The 22,310-nt window shown below is 38.4% G+C and overlaps 2 protein-coding genes across 4 annotated transcripts in view; one reads left to right on the forward strand and one right to left on the reverse strand.

Moving 5' to 3' along the window:
- Positions 1-1,510: 1,510 nt before the first annotated feature.
- rrh (retinal pigment epithelium-derived rhodopsin homolog) lies at positions 1,511-15,823 on the forward strand. 3 transcript variants are annotated; one of them, XM_044373921.1, is made up of 8 exons: positions 2,235-2,315; positions 4,659-5,500; positions 5,576-5,766; positions 9,458-9,557; positions 10,056-10,209; positions 13,698-13,866; positions 14,646-14,824; positions 14,952-15,823. In XM_044373921.1, exons 3-8 carry the CDS (start codon positions 5,590-5,592, stop codon positions 15,055-15,057), a joined length of 885 nt encoding a protein of 294 aa, XP_044229856.1. In that variant the 5' UTR covers positions 2,235-2,315; positions 4,659-5,500; positions 5,576-5,589; the 3' UTR covers positions 15,058-15,823. The 3 variants fall into 3 exon arrangements, with proteins under 3 accessions (XP_044229855.1, XP_044229856.1, XP_044229858.1); XM_044373923.1 differs by lacking the exon at positions 2,235-2,315 and adding an exon at positions 4,297-4,459; XM_044373920.1 differs by lacking the exon at positions 4,659-5,500 and having other exon boundaries at positions 1,511-2,315.
- A 939-nt stretch (positions 15,824-16,762) lies between these two features.
- LOC122998833 (glutamyl aminopeptidase) overlaps positions 16,763-22,310 on the reverse strand; it is a 29,935-nt gene continuing 24,387 nt past the window's right edge. Inside the window, exons 19-20 of the mRNA XM_044375866.1 lie at positions 21,062-21,143; positions 16,763-17,571 (exon numbers count right to left, since the gene is read on the reverse strand). Of these exons, the coding sequence (XP_044231801.1) occupies positions 17,425-17,571; positions 21,062-21,143 (229 nt within the window). The 3' untranslated portion in view covers positions 16,763-17,424. The remainder of the gene's footprint in view (positions 17,572-21,061; positions 21,144-22,310) is intronic.

Raw genomic sequence — 22,310 nt, forward strand, 5'->3', positions numbered from 1 at the left:
TAAAGTGGAGTTAAAACATAATCAAGCCTTTGTGAACTCTATAATGATCCTTAATTTGCTCCATCTGTGATGCATATATAAACCCCACCCATGAAGGTGTTCAAGGTGAGTTGCAATCATGGGTAAGACTGAGGAGCTTCCACAAAAGCTGAGAGAGGAAATTCTTTTATTGCACCTGAAGGGCATTGGGCGTAAGAAGATTTCCCAAACATTTAACATTCCAAGAGACACCGCTGGGAGCATTGTAAAGAAGTTTAAAACTTATGGCGCAGCTGCAAATCTGCCTGGCTGTGGGAGAAAGCCCAAAATTTCATCACGAGCCCTTAGAAACTGAATCAGGACAACTAAGAAAAACCCCTGTGTTACTGCAAAATGCCTACAGGATGACTTAATGAAGGCCGGGACAAGTGCTTCAGTGGCAACTATAAGGCAAACACTGAATAAATAAGGACTTCGTGGCTGGACTCCAAGATGCACTCCACTCTTGACCATGAGGAACATCAAAAGTCGACTAGAATATGCTAGGAGGAATTTGGACAGAGTTTTGGGAGAAAGTTCTGCGGACTGATTTGGACTGTTTGGACACATGGACCAGCAGTATGTCTGGCATGAGAAAGGTAAGGCTTATGACCAGAAGAATACCATCCCCACGGTCAAGCATGGAGGTTGGTCATTGATGATGTGGGGATGTTTTTCTGCTGCAGGAACTGGCAATCTTAACCGTGTACCTGGCATCATGTATTCCCAGAAATACCAGGCCATTTTAAAGAGGAACTTGATGCCTTCTGGTGGGAAATTGAACCTTGGTGATCATTGGACTCTCCAGCAAGACAGTGATTCCAGGCACACCTTCAAGTCAACCAAAGCTTGGTTGGCCTTCTCAAAATCTTTGGTGGAATTTAAAGAAGGCAGTTGCAGCACAGAAGCCATCAAACATCAATGAGCTAGAGGCTTTCGCACGTGAAGAATGGGCAAAGATTCCAATAGAGAGGTGTAAGAAGCTTGTCAGCACTTACCGAAAATGCTTGTTAGAAGTCATAAAGGCTAAAGGACTCTCTGTACTCTCTGTAAAGTACTGAAACTGGAGGTTTAATAATAGTGCATATGCACATTTGTGAAAAGAGTTACATTTTTCATTTGAACTCAAAGTTAAGTCAATTTATGTCCTCAAAATAACCCAAATATGTATCAATAAGTATTTTTTGTTGTTTAATGAGGTTTTTTGTCATATATTTTCATTATCCTCTTCACATCACTATAACGTCTTTTGAGATGAAGGGGTTGAATATTTCCGATTGCAAATGTAGCTGGGAGGCAGTCCTTGACAAGATTGTGTGTGTGTGTGTGTGTGTGTGTGTGTGTGTGTGTGTGTGTGTGTGCGTGTGTGTGTGTGTGTGGGAAGTTCCAATACATAACGTTTGATAATGTGTCAGAGAGAACTCCTTCTGGTTTTTCAAGATTTTGAGGGTTTGACATTATATGCTCAACTGTTGACAAAAATATTGGTTTACTGTAGTGTGATGAGTAATATGTAGTTAGTAGTACAGTAGCCGTAGTAGCACTAGTACTACGTTTACTACTAAAACCTTAGAAAGCCCCTCTACAAGACAGGAGCAGAGTCACCTAAAAGCCCTTTGCATTACAGTTATTAATTGACTAATCAAACTAATTGCCACACATTGAACTTGGTGCCTTTGTGGATCCTGAGGGTCTGGGGCTCTGGAGCAGGTGCCAGCTGGTAATCCAGATTTAATTGTACCTGCAGTATTTGCCCTCTGTGAAGTGAATTGTCCTCAGTCTGAGTTAGTTCAGGCTCAACTTTTGTAATGTCAAAGCTTATTGGCCAGAGCCCAGCTTGCAAGCAATTCCACGTGAGTGGTAATCCTCTCTTGTGTAGCCCTGTTGCCCATGTTACACACAGACAGCCTCCTGCTAACTGGTAACAGGGGAGCAGTGGTATGTAATAATCCTCTTCACCCCATCCCTGCACATGTACCTCCCCTTCCTCTCCACAACAATATCCTACAGATTTTAGGTAGAAGCAGCATTTTGCAATACTGACTCTCTACATCTCTTTTGTACATATTTTTCATTCTGCTTCATTCTGCAGGATTTGTGTATTTTTTCCCCCAACACTGTTAATGTGAAGGCTGTTTACCTCAGTCAGGTGTCATTCTTCTTGTTTTTTTGAACACCTCAGAAGATGGGGATTGACTCTGGAGTCAATGTTTCAGATGATGTTTCACCTTATGGGGGAGAAAGTGCCTTTACCCAACTGGAGCACAACATAGTGGCTGGATATCTTATCACTGCAGGTAACAGAGATGACAATTTGAAATGGATGTATTACAGTGTGATTTGTTCAATATTGTGAGTGTTGTCTTGGTTCAGTGTGATTTCTGGACTGGGCTGTTTTCAGCTGATGAATCCACTGCACACTACCTATTCAGCACAAAACAGAAGACAGACAAAGTTAGTGACTAGCTGGTGAACAGAGTGAAGCATTTAGAACATAAAGAGCAGAGATATTTCCCTCAGGAGTTGGTGGAGACCAAACCAGAGCTAAAAGCAAAGTGGATATCAGACTTACATTTGTCCTGTGGACACAAACGCAACTCCAAATAAATGTTGCTTTGCAGAATGCATAAATAAGTAACTAGTTGCCAGCAAGTTCACCAAATCAACTTTATGAAGTGATAAGTCAATATTATGCTTAGTGGCCAAAAATCAATTAGCCTAATGCAGCTTTAACGATGGTTATAGGATGACAAAATCTATCAGCATAGAGAGATACCACTGCAGGGTAGTCAATTACTACTATTATTATTATTATTATTATTATTACTATTATTATCATTATTATTATATTTTTAATTTGGGTGAACACTATGATTATCATAGGTAAAAATATTATGGTAAATGGTATTATCATGATATTCAAAAAAAGTTTCCTGAAAACCTACCATTAGTGCTAAAATATAGTTAAATGACTTCTTCACACTATGATCACCTTAAATTTTATTCACTGAACAGTGGTCTGAATGTTGCAACCTTGTTGGACTCTGCATAGGAAATAACATCAAAAACAGTTTAAACACTGAACAAAAGCAGGTTGTTCAAACTTTAAGACAGTTGACTGGAAATCACTTTAAATCCAGCTCAGTGTCTCTTAGATTCTACAGTATACACCCATTCATATCTTGAAAATGTATGAATTTTTCCTGATTCGACTTCTGGAGTGCAAGAACTTTGTAGGCCATGACCATAGACTGTAAAAAATAATGGTAGAAGCCACCGTGACATCACTCATTGGTTTGTGGATGCCCGTTTTGAAGCCTTGAGTTTACATTTTGATATTTAGTGTCAATTTACAGTTACCCCCCCCATACAGTTGTCAAGAACTGTAAATTGGCTATAGAGACCAAACGTTTTTTGTACCAGGCTGCACCTTCATGCATTTTACATTCAAAAACATTCCATCTGTTTTTGTGTGTTTTCGTCACTTAATGTACAACACACACTGCTGACAATTGGCTTATATTGCTTCCAAAAAGTTTGATCATATTACAGTGGGTATAGGTGCTGAAATACATGGTGTATTATGTTAATCTGTAAAGTATTTGTATTTGCAGTATGTTTATGTATGTTGTTGTTAGATGATGTTTTGAATACTTTGAGTGTAAGGAAACATGCAGTAAAATACTTACAGTTGTGACTGTATCAAATTAATGGTGAAAAGAAAAGCATAATGAGTTTATTATTATCATGTGAAAAGCTATTCTGATAGCATTATGTAACTTATCCGTATCTTGGCACTGTATCCAATGTTGGAATTTTAACAGGACTGGCTAATATAAAAGCATGTTAAATGTAAAGATCCTGTTCTCCACTTATACCAAATAGCTTTCAAATTAGTTTCTGAATGCCTAGTTTCATTTCTGATCTGTCAATTTTATGAAGATAAATAGGGCTTGTGCGTCAAGCTTTTATCACTAAAAAAGATCTTAACCCTGGTTTCAATTTGGTTTGTTCATCTGAGTGAGTCTGAAAGGCAACACACTGGTAACTGTTAACACAAACTGACCCCACCATACTGAGAGAACAACTACAGGTGCAGTGGCTGGGATGCGCCAAATGTCATAAAATTGCTGCTTTTCTCAAGAGTTAATGAACAGTGTCAGGCAAGTTGAAAAATGTAATTACTTACACATTACATATTACTAATTTTAAAAGTAATTGCATTACTGTACTAATTACTCAACAGCAAAAGTAATTAGTTACATTAGGCTTGTTATTTTACTTTGTTTACTTTTACTTTGCTTACTTTGTTACTCTGTTAACTCCATCTAAGTTGCCTTTAAACAACTTCAAAGCCTCCAAAGCCACAAATTCTGTGTTCAACACATGTTGAAGAAAAGGAGACATCATGGTTCAACAAGCAGCAGCTGACAGTTTGAGGGTATTTACTGACCATCAACCGCTAACGTTAGCTAACGAAGTCCTGTCCTCCCACAGCTTCCAACTCTGAACTAAACCATCTAATTCCTGAATGTAGCCTTACCAGTGGTTAACGTTAGCAAGCCAGCTAAGAATACAAGAACACAGAAGAATACAACTTTGAAGTAATCTGGAGTTGCGTTTCTTCTCTTTTGGTGTAGGCTAACCGCACAACCCAACCAACGAAGGCACCAAGTACTAGCCAGTCAGAGGCAGAGTAGGGCGGGTCATGACTTCGCCATCCTGGGAATAAAAGAGTCTGTCCACTGAACACAAAGACACCATCAGTAGCTATGTGTTGCCCTTGAGTCAAATGGTTCCCAAATGTTTTCATGTCCCCTGCATTCACAGAAATTCACAGAGAGAAAGATACTTCTTTATACAGTACTGTTGATTTGCCCGACATGTTTGCCTGATGAAAATCTGTCCATCTTGTTCTGTACTACTTGTTTTACATCATGTTGCTTTACAGCTAACCTGAACCTTGACTGTCTTGCTACTGTCACAACACTATGTCTATTCTTTCCAGATGAATCAGATTCTTGGTCCTTTTTCACAGCAGACATTTTGACTCGTCATAGCAGGAAGTGCACAGGAGTAGCTAATTACGTACGATTCAACAATTAATGTAATGTAATTAATGTCTGCTTTTCAGTTATTAGTTTTACTCCATATTTCAGGCCACATTCCCTCTGGATCCTCACAGTTGACCCACGTCCCTGTTAATGTCTGGTTCAGTGTATCATAGACCTGTAAATTAATGTCTCAACATAAAGAAGCACCAGGAAACTTCACATTGTCAGCTGAGATTTGAATATGTACTGTAAATAGTACAGCATGCCCCTGTTTACCAACCTCAACAATTATTCTCAAAATCACCAGAAGCTTATTAGAAAAAGATAATTTTGCATTCAATCCAATGCAGTAATTTTTTTTGAGTTATCAGAGAATCTGCAGCTTCTGCATTCACTTTGCCACACGTCCACTGTGGCTTCAGGTGTGAGTAAGTATATGATTAAGTGTTGAAATTTTGAATTTTACCTTCAACATTTGGGCATTGTGCTTTTTATCTTTACAGGTGTCATCAGTTTAATGAGCAACATTGTGGTTCTGCTGATGTTTGTGAAGTTTAAGGAGCTCCGCACTGCCACCAACTTCATTATAATCAACCTGGCTTTTACTGACATCGGAGTGGCTGGTATTGGCTATCCCATGTCCGCTGCCTCGGACATCCACGGCAGCTGGAAATTTGGCTACACTGGTTGTCAGGTGGGTGATATGTGAGCACCTTCCCATTTACATTATTTCATTGATAAAACAACCTACATCTACATTGGAAACTCATGTAAATGGTACCAAATTTAAAGCTGAGATGAACGACAGTGTAGGTTTGGTCTTTTTGTGTGTGTGTTTTTTGACATGGACCACACCAAAATTAATTAAATGAATGCAAAATGCAAAAATGTCTTTCCTCTGAACTTGCACCAGGAATTTGAGTTTGCTTTGCACAATGCATAGCTAACATTTGCAGACCGGTTTATTGTGTAAAACATTAGCACGTTCTATGGACCCCTCCTACGTGAGCTGCTTTAGCGGCGTTAAAAATGGAATATCAGGGTGTTTTTAGCAATTCTATTACTGATATTGAAATGAAAATGAATGAAAATGTACTCCTTATTCTTATTATTTCAAATATACTAAAAACCAGTTGACAGAACATACACTGCCCAACAAGGTCTGTATTATCTGAAATACCTTCATCATTTTGTAAAATGTGAATTTGTTGGTCCTGAAACTGAACCACAGTGTCATGTAAACCTATGAGGAAGAATTTTATTGATATAATTCCTCCCAGATGTATGTAAATATATGTAAATTATTCATAAAACCAAGTTAGAACTCAGCCTTTTACTGTAGCTCAACATGTCATAATGTTTGCTAAAACCTACAAAAGTGTGTAACTAATGTGACTAACCTGAACTGCTCATGAGACTAAACCTGCGAGCAGGCAGACTCACGTTCACATTCAGCTGCTGCAGTGCAGCGGGCCGCGTGTTCAGATTCTTTTGGTAGATTATAAGTTTTTTCCTCAGTTCTTGTTATTGCACAGTAATACTGGGCCATGTGATGCTAATCTAGAATAAGAAGCAGAGCTTGGAAACCCAGAGCATCTGCTACACTCAAGCGTTTTAACATATGCTCCCCCCTTTGTTTTCTCAGTTACACTGTACGCAGTATGGCATCTTAAAGGGGACATATTATGCTTTTTGTGATTTTGAAGCAAGGGCTTCAACCTACTCTGAATGCTCTGTTTGCAAAGTTACCTCTACTTGCCCATCAAACTGGTGTCAGATCATTTGCGCATGCTCACAAACCACTCTGTAGCCTTTTTTGCTAAGATTGTTAGTGAGGTTTTTTGATGTGTTGTTCATGTTGTCCACTCTCATATTTCAGATCTGATTTGGGGGTCAAACATGTATGGATGTATTTGAGAAGTTTACATTTTGAGTAAAGAACAAGAAAAAGAAGTGAAATCTGACTACTATAGTTTGTATACATAGCCTCCAGCGCTGGCAGGGGTCAGCTTCCTAAAGCTAACCAATCAGAACAGGGTGGGTATATCAGGAAGGGTCCCTTAAAGGCCGAACTGAGGGGCTGCATAAAGGGCCAGTATAAGATAAATAAGGATTTTTTAACTGTAAATCATGCAAAGGTTTTCCAGTAGAGCCCCAGAATATAAATATAGACCTGGAAATGTGCATTATGTGTCCTTTTGTCACCTTCCTAAAATAATGGCCCAAGTCATTTTTTTCAGGTTTCTCAGAAAACACAAAAAAATCATCATGGTGTGCATACAACCCTAGGGTGCACAAGCTGCCTCTAGACACTGCACAACAAGCATACTATAATACCGGTCAAATGATGTTATGATTACTAATATTATGTTCAAGTTTCATTAAATAAAAACACAAAAGTGAAGAGGATCCTTTGTAATTTTTTAGTCATACACATAATTTCTAGCTGTTAGATTACAATACGGTATTCAAATCTTTCTTAATTAGATCATGTAATGTGGAAAAAATGAGACAAAAACTGTAGATGAAATATTGTTTAAAAGGCAGAGAAGAGTTAACAGAAAGCCTATCACTTGTAACAGCCACAGATTCTGAAGCCTTTCCAGTCTTTGCTAAATGCTAGCTTCATGGGCTTAGCTATTTTGCTGACTCAAATGCTAACTAAAAAGACTGAATAAAAAGACTAAATAACTACGCAATATGACAATTTGGTCACACTCTTGACATAGGCCATTATACTACAGGGGTAGAATCACATGATCTGTTCAACTGAGGATGTAAGCGATTTTACCAGAGTTGGCCAGCATCATGAGGAGATAATTTAGGCAAAAAAAAACATTTTTGTCAAAAAATGACTTGGGCTATTATTTTAAGAAGGTGACACTTTGTAAGTGTCTAGGGAAAGTCTGTCATTATCTATTCAAATTTTATCTATGCAACTTTTTATACATTGAAGTCCATCTACTCTACTACTAAACATTGACCATGTATGCAGTGGCCAGGTAGTATGGTTTCAGTTCATTTCAGAACCACAATTTTCCACTGCAGGAACTCAACAAAATGTAACATAGCATTCATTTTCAATTTTTTTTTTATTTGAGGATAAGCCCCTAGTGATGCATCATCTCTTTTTCAAGGATATCCTCCAACACAAAAAACATGGAAATTATCATGTATCCATGATGTATAATGTTCTCAGTCTTCTTGGGGACAATTTCCTGGAGCTAAACTATGACCTATTCTTATCAGGTATTTCCCAGGTATTTTGACCAAAGGATGAAAACTTGTTGTCTAAATAGAAGTCTTTTATAGACTTAAGCCCATTTCCACACCATGTCGCAAATGTGTTATCCAGCAATGCTGGAATAAAGGAGTGGTTGTGGCAAAATGGTGTATTTATTGAAATACTAGAAAATTTGTAAATATGTTTAATTTGAGTAAGAATCTTCAGTGAATTTCTGACAACAAAACTGTGACTTACCAATTTATTATCAGATTCATGATTTGTAAAAAGTAAGGAGGACAGTTAGGTATATGGTTTTATTAATGACATGAGCTCTAATTTTAGCCACAGGTGGCAGAATTGAGTGATTCGAGGTCTGGAGAACAACATTACTGGTATGCCAATGCCCTGTCATTAGCTGCCCAATAGTAATCTTCAAATACTGTAAGACCCAGACCTCCATCTAGAGTGGGTCTAAATAGATGGGGTTTTTTTTGATAATCTGTATTTTTTATATCCCCAAATGAATTCTATAATAATTGTCTCGTTCCTCTTAAAAAAGTCAGCCAAGATCAATATCAAATTATAGAAAATTTTGAAAGAGATATAAAAATAGAGAGATACCATCTTAATGGCATTTACGCGGCCAATCATAGGACAAAGTCCTCCAGTATTCTTTGCTGTGTTTTAATGTATCCATACCTTCTAACAAGTTTATTTTGATAAAAAGTTTAGGATTTTTATAAATTTTGAGTCCTAAATATTAAATATAATACTGAACAACCTTAGCAGGGCAATCCTGTAAAATTGTATTTTCTCCAATAGACATAAGTTCACTTTTAGCCCAAAATATTGTGTAACCAGAAATTTTACTGAATGATTCAATATATTAATATACAACTCACAAGTTTTTAAAATTTCAACACATAGTAATCTGCCACAAGTGGCATGCTGTAAGTCAGGATATCTCTGCTTCTGCTCCAAAGATTTAGATCATTCCTTGTGCAGTATGGTATTTTTAAGACACATTAAAAATCAAAACACTGCTTTAGAAAATGATTAGCAGTAATGTAAATGTACTTCAATAGGCCAGATCCTGCAAAAACATTGGACTGGTCCTTTAATTTAACTTGTGTTTTGATTTTTGTGGTTTTTTCTCCAGATCTATGCAGCTCTCAACATCTTCTTTGGCATGGCCAGTATCGGCCTGCTGACCGTGGTGGCCATTGACCGCTACCTCACCATATGCAGACCAGACATAGGTATCTACTTACTGCTCCTCTGACATTCTATCTGCTCTTAGTATCACCTTGGTGGCAAGTCCTAAATTATGATGGACAGATACAATGTAATATCAAACACCTTCATGTTTCTAGCACCACCTTCAGGACACTTTATTTTCAGGCCCACTTGGCTGTAAAAATAGCAAAATTATAAATACAGTATGTTCATCCAACACTTTCATTAAAAAGGGTTAGAGTTAGCGAATTTATAAGAATTAGAGTTAGTTGATTTATGCAGAAACTACACCAATACATCTATTTTCTTAAGCAGTGTATTTTAAAGTGTTCACAGCAGAAAAAAATAGTGCAAGCCTGTCTGGATGTTATGTAAGTGTTACAACAATTGGAAAACTAATGAGAACATGTGATCAACTCTATCAAATAATTTGTAATAGCAGTATCTACAGACCTGGCTCGATATTTACAATTTCTTGACTTTCATTGTGCATGCACTGCATATGTCATTAATCTCTACAGGACAGAAGATGACAGTGCGATCATACAACCTTCTTATTCTGGCAGCATGGCTTAATGCTGTGTTTTGGTCTTGCATGCCGATAGTGGGCTGGGCAGGATATGCCCCTGACCCCACTGGAGCTACATGCACCATCAACTGGAGGAAGAATGATGCGTGAGTTATGTTGTGGATAGACTGCATATGCCATTGCATTACCCTTTGTCCCAGGTTTTAGCATGCTTGACAGTAACTATAACTAACAAAACTGTGATTGCTGTCATTACTTAATACTGCTGCTACCATGATTGGATTATAGTTAATGCAGTGTATTGATGTCTAAGTATGTCTGTTAGTCATTACCTTTTCAATAACCACAAGTTAGTAAACTGGCTGTATTCCACTTTTTGAGCACTTTTGAGGCTTAAAAGTTGAGCTTGAAAAGTTCATTCTTGACTTCAGAAACACCCATTTGGCACACCAATTTCAACTCAAAGTCCACTTACTAGCTTGATCCAGAACTTTCAACTGTATCTCACGTCTTCATCAGCAGACTGTTGTTTCCAAGGTTAAGATCAACCTTCAAGCTCGACTTTGAAGCCATCAAGGATGGACAAGTCTTAAAAATGCTCTGAAAAATATTAAGTTTGAACATCTATATTTCCATGACAACTGAGCAAACTCCATCTGCTGAGGAAGACTGTGTGATACACTTAAAAGCTCCGGAACAAGCTTGTAAGTAGACCTTGAGTTGAAATCTTTTGGTCAAACGCTAAGGATAACATTACATTACTTTACCTGATGTAAACTTAGCACAAAAAGTAAGGAAATTTGTTTTTGGTAGATTATTTCTTTGTTGTAACAATGCTTCTTGGCAATAAATCTTATACTGTTAGAAAGCCTGTTTATTTCCCTTTTAAATGGTGCCACATTTGTAAGGAACATGCATTTGTGAGATGAGCAGCAGAGCTGAGTATGTGGGTTGCGCCCATGAAAAATTTGCCAAATCTTCTCTGCCAATGCCAAACAGCTTATTCTGCCCTACTCTTCTTTGGTGTTTGGTTGATTGGATGATTGAAGTTTGAAGAAACAAGACATATTGGCAATTTAACAATTTATTCATTTAACAAACAGGAGCCTCAGGCATGTGTGGAAGAACCACACACAGCCACAATAGCCTGGCACCTCCTCCTCATGCTGGTCACCAACTTGGTCACACACTGCTGTGGGATGGCATCCCATTCTTCAACCAGCATTTGTTGCAAGTCAGCCAACGTGGTTGTGTTGGTCACTCTGGCACGAACAGCATGCCCAAGTTGATCCCAAAAGTGTTCAATGGGGTTGAGGTCAGGACTGCTGGCAGGCCATTCCATCCTCTCCACTCCCAAATTCTGGAGGTTGTCTCTGATAAACCCCACTCTGTGGGGGCGAGCGTTTTCATCTTGGAGGATAGAGTTTGGTCCCAGACTGTGGAGATATGGGATTGCCACTGGATGCAGAATCTCATCTTGATATCTCTCTGCATTAAGATTGCCTCCAATGATGACAAGTGTCATTTTTACAGTGAGGGAGATGCAGCCCCACACCATCACACTGCCTCCACCAAAAGATGTTACTCTATAGGTGCAGCAATCCACACAGCGTTTTCTGCGTCTTCTCCACACTTTGACCCTACGATCCAACTGCCTTAGGCAGAATCTGGAGTCATCACTGAACATCATCACCACTTCGCGGCCTGTCTCTGACATACCCAGTTATATGGAACTTGGCCTTCACTTTAGAGATGGTACTTGGGCGCACTCCAAATAATGCCACAACTTGCCAATCAGGTGCCAATCAGGCACCAAAGGTGCCAATTGGCAGCACCTGGGAGTACCAGAAGCTCAAAATAAGAGTTAATAGCAACAGCAAAATAAACTGTTTGGCATTGGCAGAGAAGATTTGGCAAATTTTTATACTTTATACACAGTTCTGCTGCTCATCCCACAAACGCATGCTCCTTACAAATGTGGCACCATTTAAAAGGGAAATAAACAGGCTTTCCAAAGATGTATTGCCAAGAAGCATTGTTACAACAATGAAATAATCTACCAAACACAAATTTCCTTACTTTTTGTGCTAAATTTATTTCTCTTTATTTTTATTGCTCTCTCCAGCTCCTTTATAGAGATTGTGACAATTCACATAAAGATGTTTATTGCACACAACAATGATCATTGGGGCAAGCTGCTGAGACTCCTATATCTTTCCAAATAAACTTAATTTTTACATGAATCACTTCAAACGTTTGTTTCTGAGTCTTACTGAAAGTAAATACAAAAACTAGCTGTTTGCTTACATGCATAAGGCTGTGGATAGCTCAATGTCAGTTCCTGCAATAGAAGTAGAAACTTAGTAGATAAATTCTGTAAAATGGTTCATGTCTGCAAGTTTCCAAGTATCAAGGATAAACTTACATGATACACTGTGAAGTTTTCATAGGCTATACCGCTGGATGATAGAGACTTGCTGTAATTCCTCACAGAGTTACGTGTTGTAATCACATTTTCTTACCATGTGGAGCTGAACGTGTGGGCCAGCCGGCCTTGCTCTTTTCACCCAGTTGATTTGGAGGAGGTGGAACAGCCTCTAGGACGGCAATGTTGATAAACGCTTTAAAACCATGTGTAGTAGTTACACAGCTGGGTTTACTCTCATCCGTGGACACCTCTATTATCGAGTCTGGTAGCAGCAGCAGTGACTGCAATACCAGCACTTTCTCTGAGGTAACCGTTACTGTACGTTTGCCTTTCTGCCTCCATTCTTTGTTTTTCCTCTTTCCTCTTTTTTCTCCTCTCTGTGTAAGTTACTCCAGCTCAAATAAATACGGTTGGCCATTTAAAGTGAAATGACTCACAATCATTCTCATAAAAGTCCACGGGATATTGCATTGCACTTTGTTTTTTTCGTTTCCTTACAGTCTAACCATGGTGAAAGTCAACCTCATACATGTAAACAAAGTTTACAAATGCCGTGCACAGGTTGTCTAGTTACGTTAGCCAGCAAACTGCCCTGGATATAGATCTCGATACAATTAGCCATAATGGCTGCTACAGGTGGCTAGTTCCTGTGTTTACTTTCAATCAGACTCAGAAACAAACTTTTGAAGCGATTCATGTAAAAATCATGTTTATTTGGAAAGATGTAGAAGTCTCAGCAGCTTGCCCTGATGATCATTGTTTCGCCAGAATCTCTATAACAGAGCCGGAGAGAGCAAAGTTAGCATGAAACATAGAGCCACAATGGCCCCATTTATGGGAAGTATATCAGGCTGAAATAAAGAAATATTTTCCTTGAATAGTACCATAAGTAATACTCATGTTATCACAACTACAGCCAATACTGTTACTACTACTACTTTCTACTGCTACCACAATTAGCAAAGCTACTGAATTCCCCAGTTAGCATACAGTATGGAATAATTAGGATTCATAGCACTGTTTTAAACATTGAAAACTGATTTTTGTTTAATGAGTATTGTTCTGGGTAACTGCCAAAATACCATAAATGCACATATAATACAAATCTTAATACTAGTACTAATACTAATACCTGTTGGCCAGCCATATCATAAGACATTGGTCAGTATATTGTTAATTGTAACTAACTCTGCTTTTCCTTCACAGTTCCTTTATTTCTTACACCATGGCAGTGATTGCTGTGAACTTTGTGTTGCCTCTGACCGTCATGTTTTACTGCTACTACAATGTGTCAGCCACTGTGAGGAGATATAAAGCTAGCAACTGCCTGGACAGCATCAACGTCGACTGGTCGGACCAGATGGATGTAACTAAGGTGAAAGAGCCAAACAGAACCATTTTCAGGCTGTCACTGAGTAAGCTTGCCATGCAGCTTTAGTGGTTAGACAAAGTTGGCTAACATCTTGATTGGCTATGGAAAACATTAACAAATCAGTTAGTGCTGTGACTTAATTTCTCAGTCCATTTTCAGTATTTTCTCTTGAGCTTGTGCTTTATTGTTGGTCTGTAAAGCCCAGTGAGACATTGTATGTGATATTGAGCAAGACCAATGGCCTTTTTTGATTACCAGACCTCTTCTGATGAGGTGAGTAAAGTTACTAATGGGCACATTTGAAGCCTATACAAGAATGACAAAAATAATGCAAAATCTAGCTGCTGATTGCTCAGGTTGCATGAAGATGTGCTACTTGGGAAACACTCCCAATGCACTTTGTAACCACAGCAGAGATGTGACAGTCTTATTGCACCTGGAATGTAATGTTGCTGCATCTAGTGCCCACTAGATGCTGTGAGCTTCTGAGAGGACATCAGTGCAGTGAGCTTGTCTAATAAACCTGATGTGGGTTGACTTGACCAGGAACTGACCAAACCAACCAAAAGAGAGAGATGACTGAACCTTTCCCCCATGGTTCCTAACAGTTTGAACATGCCTATTTTTCACCTTAATGTGTATTTGCTTAATTGAACTTCAGCTCTGAGGCTGTGTCATTCCTCAAATCTGATACAAGTAAAAGCACACATTCAGCTGTATATTAGATAAGGAATTGTTCCTGTATCATGTGAAAACTGTATTGCTTTGTTTGGGGCCGGCAGATGTCCATAGTGATGATTATCATGTTCCTGGTGGCCTGGTCTCCATACTCCATGGTGTGTCTCTGGGCATCATTTGGTGACCCCAAGACGATCCCTGCCCCCATGGCTATCATCGCTCCACTCTTTGCCAAGTCCTCCACCTTTTACAACCCCTGCATTTATGTCATTGCCAACAAAAAGTCAGTTTATTTTTCTCTTTTCTCTATCTGGTTTTGTTATTGTAATGCTTTAATGCTGTGCCCTAACCCTAACCCTAAGTAGTGAGTGGATGGTGCGTTCAGTAACTTGATCGATCTTTTGCTGCAGGTTCAGAAGAGCCATCATAGGGATGATTCGGTGTCAAACAAGGCAGCGGATCACCATCAATACCCAGGTTCCCATGACAACCTCTCAACAACCTCTGACCGAGTGAGATGAAACTGCTTCAGTATCAGATTGTATTAATATATCCTGCATTAAAAGCATGTATAGAAAAGTGCTATGATGGCACAACATGAATCACTATCAGAGTTTTTCTTTCTATTGTAGCTTATTTTCTTTTGAATAAACTAATGCACTGTGGTGTTTACTGTGTAAATTCCACTTGCTGTAGCCATATTTTGTGCCCAAGTCATGTCAATAACGAACTGATAATGAAAAACTTTGTGTGTGGTCTACATGCTAAAAACTGCTTTACAGTCATCTCCTGATCTTGAGGAAGGCCAGGCAAGAATAGATAAGAAGGAATAACTCTACTAAGATCCTTTTTACTTAAGTGAAAGTATCAATACCACAGTGTAAACTTGACTTTTATTTGCAATGGAGGATTTCTCCATTGCAAATAAAAGTCCTGCATTCAAAATGTTTTACCTATCATGATCTGTTTTAATTAACAATGGGTTTTGCAACAACCTACAGGCTACAACATGAATATTATAAGACTAGTTAGATTAATCTTCCAGTACAGCTCTGTTAAACAAATCATTGTGATATGATAGTTGTCACTTGAATGTTGTTGTACTTGATTTTTGATTATTGGTGGGGCTTTACACTGCCTGACACTATAGAGCACTCTGCTGTTGGATGTCTGTCTTTACCTGTAATGTCTTGTGTTGTTGTTTTATTTGTCTGACAGTTGCCACACACACACATACAAAAGGAATCTCCCAAAGGACAATAAACAAATCTAACTAACAATATAGAGACTGAAATGTTGGGTTTGTAATAATCAGGTATCTGGTCGGTGATTCTGTATGTTCATATTTTGTCCAGCAAAATGATGAAAAAAATTCCAAAGCATTAGTTCACTTTATCATTTCAGGCGTATAATATTTCTATAATACTCATATTGGATGACTTTTAAGTTACTAAACCTTAAAATGTTTATTGTCATCAGTACTGTTTATGTACTCTGTTATTATACATTTATTATATATATCCCCTCCTTTTTTAAGATATATAAAAATACTCTTTAAATAATAATTTGTGTCTCCTCTCCCTTGAAGAGTGCAGAATCTATGAATATCTAAATATTTTTCATTTCAAAAGTTGAACTTGTAGACACAAGATGTCTCCTACCTCACTCCATGCTCAGTGTTTGTGCACTGGAGGCTTCTAGTTTCCACATCACACATGTGTAAGTTGCATATGGACTACGATTGGCTCCAAACTAGTTGATGTCACAAATCGTGTTCATAGGTACATGTGTTAAACTGAGATCTAAGTTGAGCTCAGATAAACTTTCCTCTTTCAGTAGATGAATGTGAAACAAACTCTGTGCATACATCATTTTGCACAGAGAAGAGAACAACATCCAACTGAAGGAACAAGAAGAAATACACACGTCTGAGTGAAGGGGGACTTTAATATATAATGTAGTAGCATATCTTCTGTTGAGTTTACTTCAGCCAGAGTATCAGTATAGTATAGGTTGTGTTCCTCAGTGTATCCTGTCCAGAAGCTCTCCAGATGGTGTGGGAATGTAGGCAGAGTATTTATAAAACACCCACAGCAATGGGAAAACACACCATGCTGCAGTGTTATCAGCTGTACTGCTGTGAAACTACAGGCCAGTGAGTCTTACTTTAGGTTTTACTACTAGTGAGGCAAGAATAAAATGAAAAGACAATGACACAAAGTAATTTTAGTAAAAATGTATTCATTCAACTTCTCATTTCCAACATCCAACATTTGCATTTTGTTGAGACATTGTGTACAAATGAAAAAAATACAGGGCTCTCATTTTATGATCATGTCGGCTGCCCAGGTGAAGGAAAATCCTCACTGAACAAAATGTCACTTCCAAAGTGCATAATATACCTGCACCATGATACAGTCCACAGCTGCTCATGAGGATTCAAACACCGGAGATTGAAAGTCAATTTAATTCAATTCAAAAGAGTGTATCATACAAATATTTGCATTCGTGACCTGTTGATAACAAAATAATTCAGATTTCCTTTATAAGTTAAAATTTTACAAAAATATATTGACGAAACAATAATAAAATGTGTAAAGTACATGGAGAAGTAGGGGCTGAATAATATATAAATATCCTAGTCATGAGCATGACTGCAGAAATGAACAGAAAATTAGTTAGTAGAGCAAAAGAAAAGGCCATCACTGTCACCATTTGTTTTGTGTTTGATTTGTTCTGATTGTTCTCTTTTCCAATGTTGATTCAGATCAGCAGCCCCCTCCTGTGGCCCTTAAAAAGAATACAAACTCAACCTCACCCTGTGTACTGAATGGGAGTATCTACAGGGGGTTGTGAATGCTCCTGCTCTGCATCAGTGCAGTCTTAAGCAACATTGCTGTGCAGCCACCCTTTGATCTCGTCCTCATTCCTCTTGATCCATTCAATGTTGTTCCTCACAGTCTCCAGCGCCTGCTGCCTTGGCATCTCCCCAGCACCAGCATCTGGAGTCAGTCTGAAGAAATTTTCCATCTACAAGACCAGGGGGTAGAAATATGTTACAAGAAGCATGAATATGAACTGTCAACCTCTACCTGCAACAACACTACATTAAAACATTTGTCCCCCTTCTGGCCATCAGAAGGTGCAAGAAATGTTCTTACCAGCAGTAGTTTTCAAAATACTGTAAAAATTTTAAATACTTTAAAATACTGGAGCATATCAGTGCCATATACACCAATTAGCAAGTCTGTCTCTGGTTTGGTCTTTTTATTTCTAAATATTTTTATGATATTTTAATTCAGTCAACCTTTTATCTGTGTCATGTCATAAGTATAGGAGAACAAAGACAGGAACAAAGGAAAAGTTTAATTCTTTCAGAAACATTATGATATTTTAATTTAACAGCCTGTCTGCATGGATGCAAGAGCTTACACACACACAATGACCTCTGACCTCAAGGCATTAGGATGTCAAGGAAACATTGGACAGAACTAAAAACCCAGCCTTCTCATTAGCAGTCATGGAGAGAAAATTGACAGTTTTGGAAATTAATGACTGTACCAACCAGGATGGGCCATCCTCCTTTCTTCTGCTAGCCAACTATCTCTTAAGTTGTAAATTTTGGGAGAAGCCACATTCCTTTGAGTTGCTCCCTTTTTATGCACAATAACTGTCTGAAATGGTCTGATGCCACAGGAATGTGTAAATATATATGTATCTTGACTTATGTAACCAATGTTAACTTTTATTGTGTTTCAGAACAATTTAATTAATTTGATATTATGGAAATTCAAACTGCTTTGAAACTGTTAATTATAAGTTACACATATTATTGTATTTGATTTGTTTGATATTAACAAAGAAACTATTATTAGAATATTATTATTATTATTATCATAAAAGAGCGCCAAGGATCCTATTTCTTCCAAAACACACCTCCTAGACTATGAGAGGTCTTATAATTCTTTGTCTGGTGCTCTTCTTTTGTTTTTTTTTCTTTTTTCTTTTTTTTTCTTTGGCTTGCTGACCACTGCTGCTTCTTCTGTGTTCTTCTCGGCCCTGCCAGCTGGGATGGCCTGGCATTTCGGCCATTGTCCTTTTTTTCTATGGCTGAGAGCTGAGAGCTCCAGAAAGAGACTCAACTAAGAAGCAAAAGACTGCAAAGATGCCTAAGCCATGAGCCAAGCCATGCTGTTTGATATTTGAGTATCTATTAAAGTTGTAATCCCCCATTTTTATTGCGTAGTTAAACTAAAAGACTTTTCCAAGGACCCTTATGGTAGTCAGAGCTCAGCCTCAACTCTCCAGCCTGCCTCTGAATGCATCAAGATCAAAGCACACAACCCTACAGCGTGTTTAGTCTACTATGTGGCTTTAGCGATGCTGAGCCCTCCCCAGCTTTGGATTCACTCTCCTGAAGAAATCCTGAACCAGAGCGCTTCACTGAAACTGCAGCATTTCTCATCTGGCTGTTACCCTGGCGACCCGAGGATCACACTGATTCTGCTTCACCTTGTTCGGCTCTTTCCAGGAAGCTCCTCATCATCAGCCTTTTATCACCCACCGAAATAGTAAGAAATCATCTGTCATGCTTTTGTCTGTGAGTTGATGCAAAGAGCTAATTCTAAATACATTATTAAATTGGTTTTAGTTAGTTACTGTATTTGTCCCTCATTGTGCTTTTGACTCGTTTTGACATTCATTCATTAAATCATTCATTCCATCGGCAATAACCTGTTCATTTAATTTACCCATTCATTCATTCATTAATTAATTAATTAATTCATTCATTCACTTTCCCTATTCCTGCCTATTCCTTAGTAGTTCAATAAATAGCTTGATTTATCGCCAAGTCATTGTATTTGTCTGTTCCTTTACAACAGAGATGGAGGTCACTATATTCAGAGTTCATGACTTTTTGATATAAGACTGATTCATTTGGTGTAATTAATTTTCCTCCTAATTACACATGAACCATTTTATTTCATCTAGTTAGTTACTATTTTTCTCACAGGAACAGACGCTGAGCTATCCACAGCTTCAGACGTAAACATACCGGCATGCAAACTGCCAGGGATGTAGTTCACTATGCAGTTGCATAATGCTGCTACAGGCAGCTAGTTCCTGTGTTTACTTTCACAGAGCAAACATCTGGTGTAGCTGATGCCTACACTATATTCATCTTAAGTGTCTGAACTGATCCCAATCTGGAGACATCCTTAGTGTCCTTTTAATGTCAGGGTGAAAGTCTCTACAACTTATATCATTATATCTTTTATTAACTGATTAACTACATGACTCAAGTTGATGCCATGCCTGCACACATACATGCACAGTATTCCTGTTATCCATATTCAGAATATGATGTTTGCATGAGTATAATGATGTTTGAACATAAGCAGCCTAATATACCCAAATGAACTGGTGTACTATCAGCAGACAGCAGTCTGAAGCTTCAGCTCACACAAGTTGCTCTTGCTTCATTCTGGATACTGGCTGCCAGTCAGTATCCCTCTCTGTCAAAACAGGCAATCAAATTTCTGTTGCTTTTCACCACCACCTATTCATGTGAGTCAGGGGTTTCCATTGTGACTGTCACAAAATCAAAGACAAGGAACAAACTGAAAGCAACTTGGAATGCTACTCTGCGTGTCAGCCCCTCACTCATCCCACAACAACCTGATGTCATTGTTTCCCAGAAGCAAGCCCAAGTGTCTCACTGAGGGTAAACAGAATATATATTTTGGTCATTACAGCTGACAGTGGCATAACACATATTTACAGCCCAGTTTATTTTTTTCTCCTTTTTTGTCATGTTATGTTTTTTTCTCATTTATTTGGGAAGGTGGTTCTTGGAATTTTTTTTAGCAATCAGAAATGAGCCTTAAGTTATAAAAGGTTGAGAACCCCTGCTCTAGAATGTCCTCAGGTCTAAATTGCAGTGCGACCACTGGATTAATAATTAAATATTGGCATAGGGATGAGTGGGATAGACTTCTAAAAGTAGTTTGAGAGTCTTAAATACATCACAAACATTTGTCCCTCAATCTTATGGCACTCTATGGGTGACCGCCTAGCTCACCAGTGCTAAAAACACATTTGCCAAGGTTTCTCAATGTGAAAATTGTCCATAGAAACTTCTCAACCTCCCCCTGTGGCAGATTCAATTCTCTACTGTCCATTAGTACACTTACTAGAATGATTGTTTTACCAAAATATAGCTAAACACACACCTTCTGGCAGATCTTTGAAGCTTTGATGCAGGTGATAGCACAGCAGAGAGCAACATATTTAACCATATTTTAAAATAATTTTCCTGCGTGTTGGAATCCACTGTAACAGATGTAGCCTGAGCTGATCAGTATTCATATTTTTTGTTTGGTACGACTGTGCAAGTTATGGTGAAGACAAAGTTACCACTACCAACTTTTCAGCCCCAAACTGATTCAGAAACACTCATAAAAATTAATGAGTTTAATTCAAATAGTCTAACTGTATTCCAAAAAAGACCAGTCCTAACCTTCCACAGCTGGAGCTCTGTGTTGTAGGTGGTTGTGATTCGAGTCAGTAGGCGGCCAAGGTTCCTATCATTGATGGTGTATCTGTTAAAAAGAAAATGCATTACCATGATCAGCAAAATACAGCAAGAACAACAGCATCACTATCATCTTTCTGAAGGCGTCATTGTCTGTCCAATAAATCAGAACGCTGTTTGAAATTCAGCGTATTCTGCACTGTGAGAAAATACAAGCAGTATATTTTTTTGTGTGTGTTCATTTTCAGTAAAGTGAGAACAGCTGTTCACACTACAACATGCTCTGGACTTTGGAATGTCTCTGTGTAAAGCAGCAACTGAGAGGTAACATTAGGTCAGAGCTTCCTTGTTCATAACAACACCATCTAACTTTTTATGGACGATTCTACTGGATGAAGAAATGGCTTTATCCATGTCCACTGAACAACAATGTTTATGAGACACGCTGTTCTGCCTTTTGTCCTTATCAGCAATGACCTCAAACCTGTCGACATAGTATCACATGGTGCTGTAGTGTACATGTTACTGTTTAACCCAACATATTCTGCACAGAAGGTAGTTATCCACTAAACACACCATATAATGTTCATATGACACTTGTTAGCTTGCTGTCAAAGTCTAAAGGAGGAACAATCACGTTTTAAGCACATTAAAAAAAAAAAAAAACAGTTGACCAAAGTGCTGTACACTAAAATAACAAATTAAAAACAAAAATTAAAAAAACATGGAGACAGCAAAAAAGCAGTAGAGAAAACATAACAATACTATTCCATGAGCATACAAAAAAAACAAAAAACCATAAAGGAACAATTGGAAAAAATGGAAGAGTAAAAAGTGAAACATAAAACCTTAAGGACACTCAAAGGACTGAGAACACATGAGTCTTAAGTTTAGCCTTGAAAGTATCTACACAGGGGGAACACTTAACTGACAATGGTAAACTGTTCCAAATCTTTGGGGTGGCTATTGCAAATGCACAATCGCCCCTACCCCTTAGCCTCAATTGAGGGACAGCCAGGAGCAGCTGGTCTGAGGATCTGAGAGATCTGGGGTGAGAAAGGGGGCAGAGGAGCTCAGAGATGTACTGGGGGGATGTACTGTGTAAAGCTTTGAAAACAAATAATAGAACCTTGAACTCAGTCCTATACTTGACCGGTAGCCAATGCAGGGACGCCAATACAGGTTGCCAGTTAGTAGTCTAGCAGCAGCATTCTGCACCAGCTGTAATTGAGAC

This window comes from Thunnus albacares, chromosome 15, assembly GCF_914725855.1.
Source record: "Thunnus albacares chromosome 15, fThuAlb1.1, whole genome shotgun sequence".
Classification (NCBI taxonomy): domain Eukaryota; kingdom Metazoa; phylum Chordata; class Actinopteri; order Scombriformes; family Scombridae; genus Thunnus; species Thunnus albacares.

Coding starts and splice junctions, on each gene's coding strand:
- rrh (XM_044373920.1), top strand. CDS start 2,204: ATGGGGATTGACTCTGGAGTCAATGTTTCAGATGATGTTTCACCTTAT. Junction 9,558..10,055: donor CATATGCAGACCAGACATAG/GTATCTACTTAC, acceptor TAATCTCTACAG/GACAGAAGATGACAGTGCGA. Junction 10,210..13,697: donor AACTGGAGGAAGAATGATGC/GTGAGTTATGTT, acceptor TTTCCTTCACAG/TTCCTTTATTTCTTACACCA.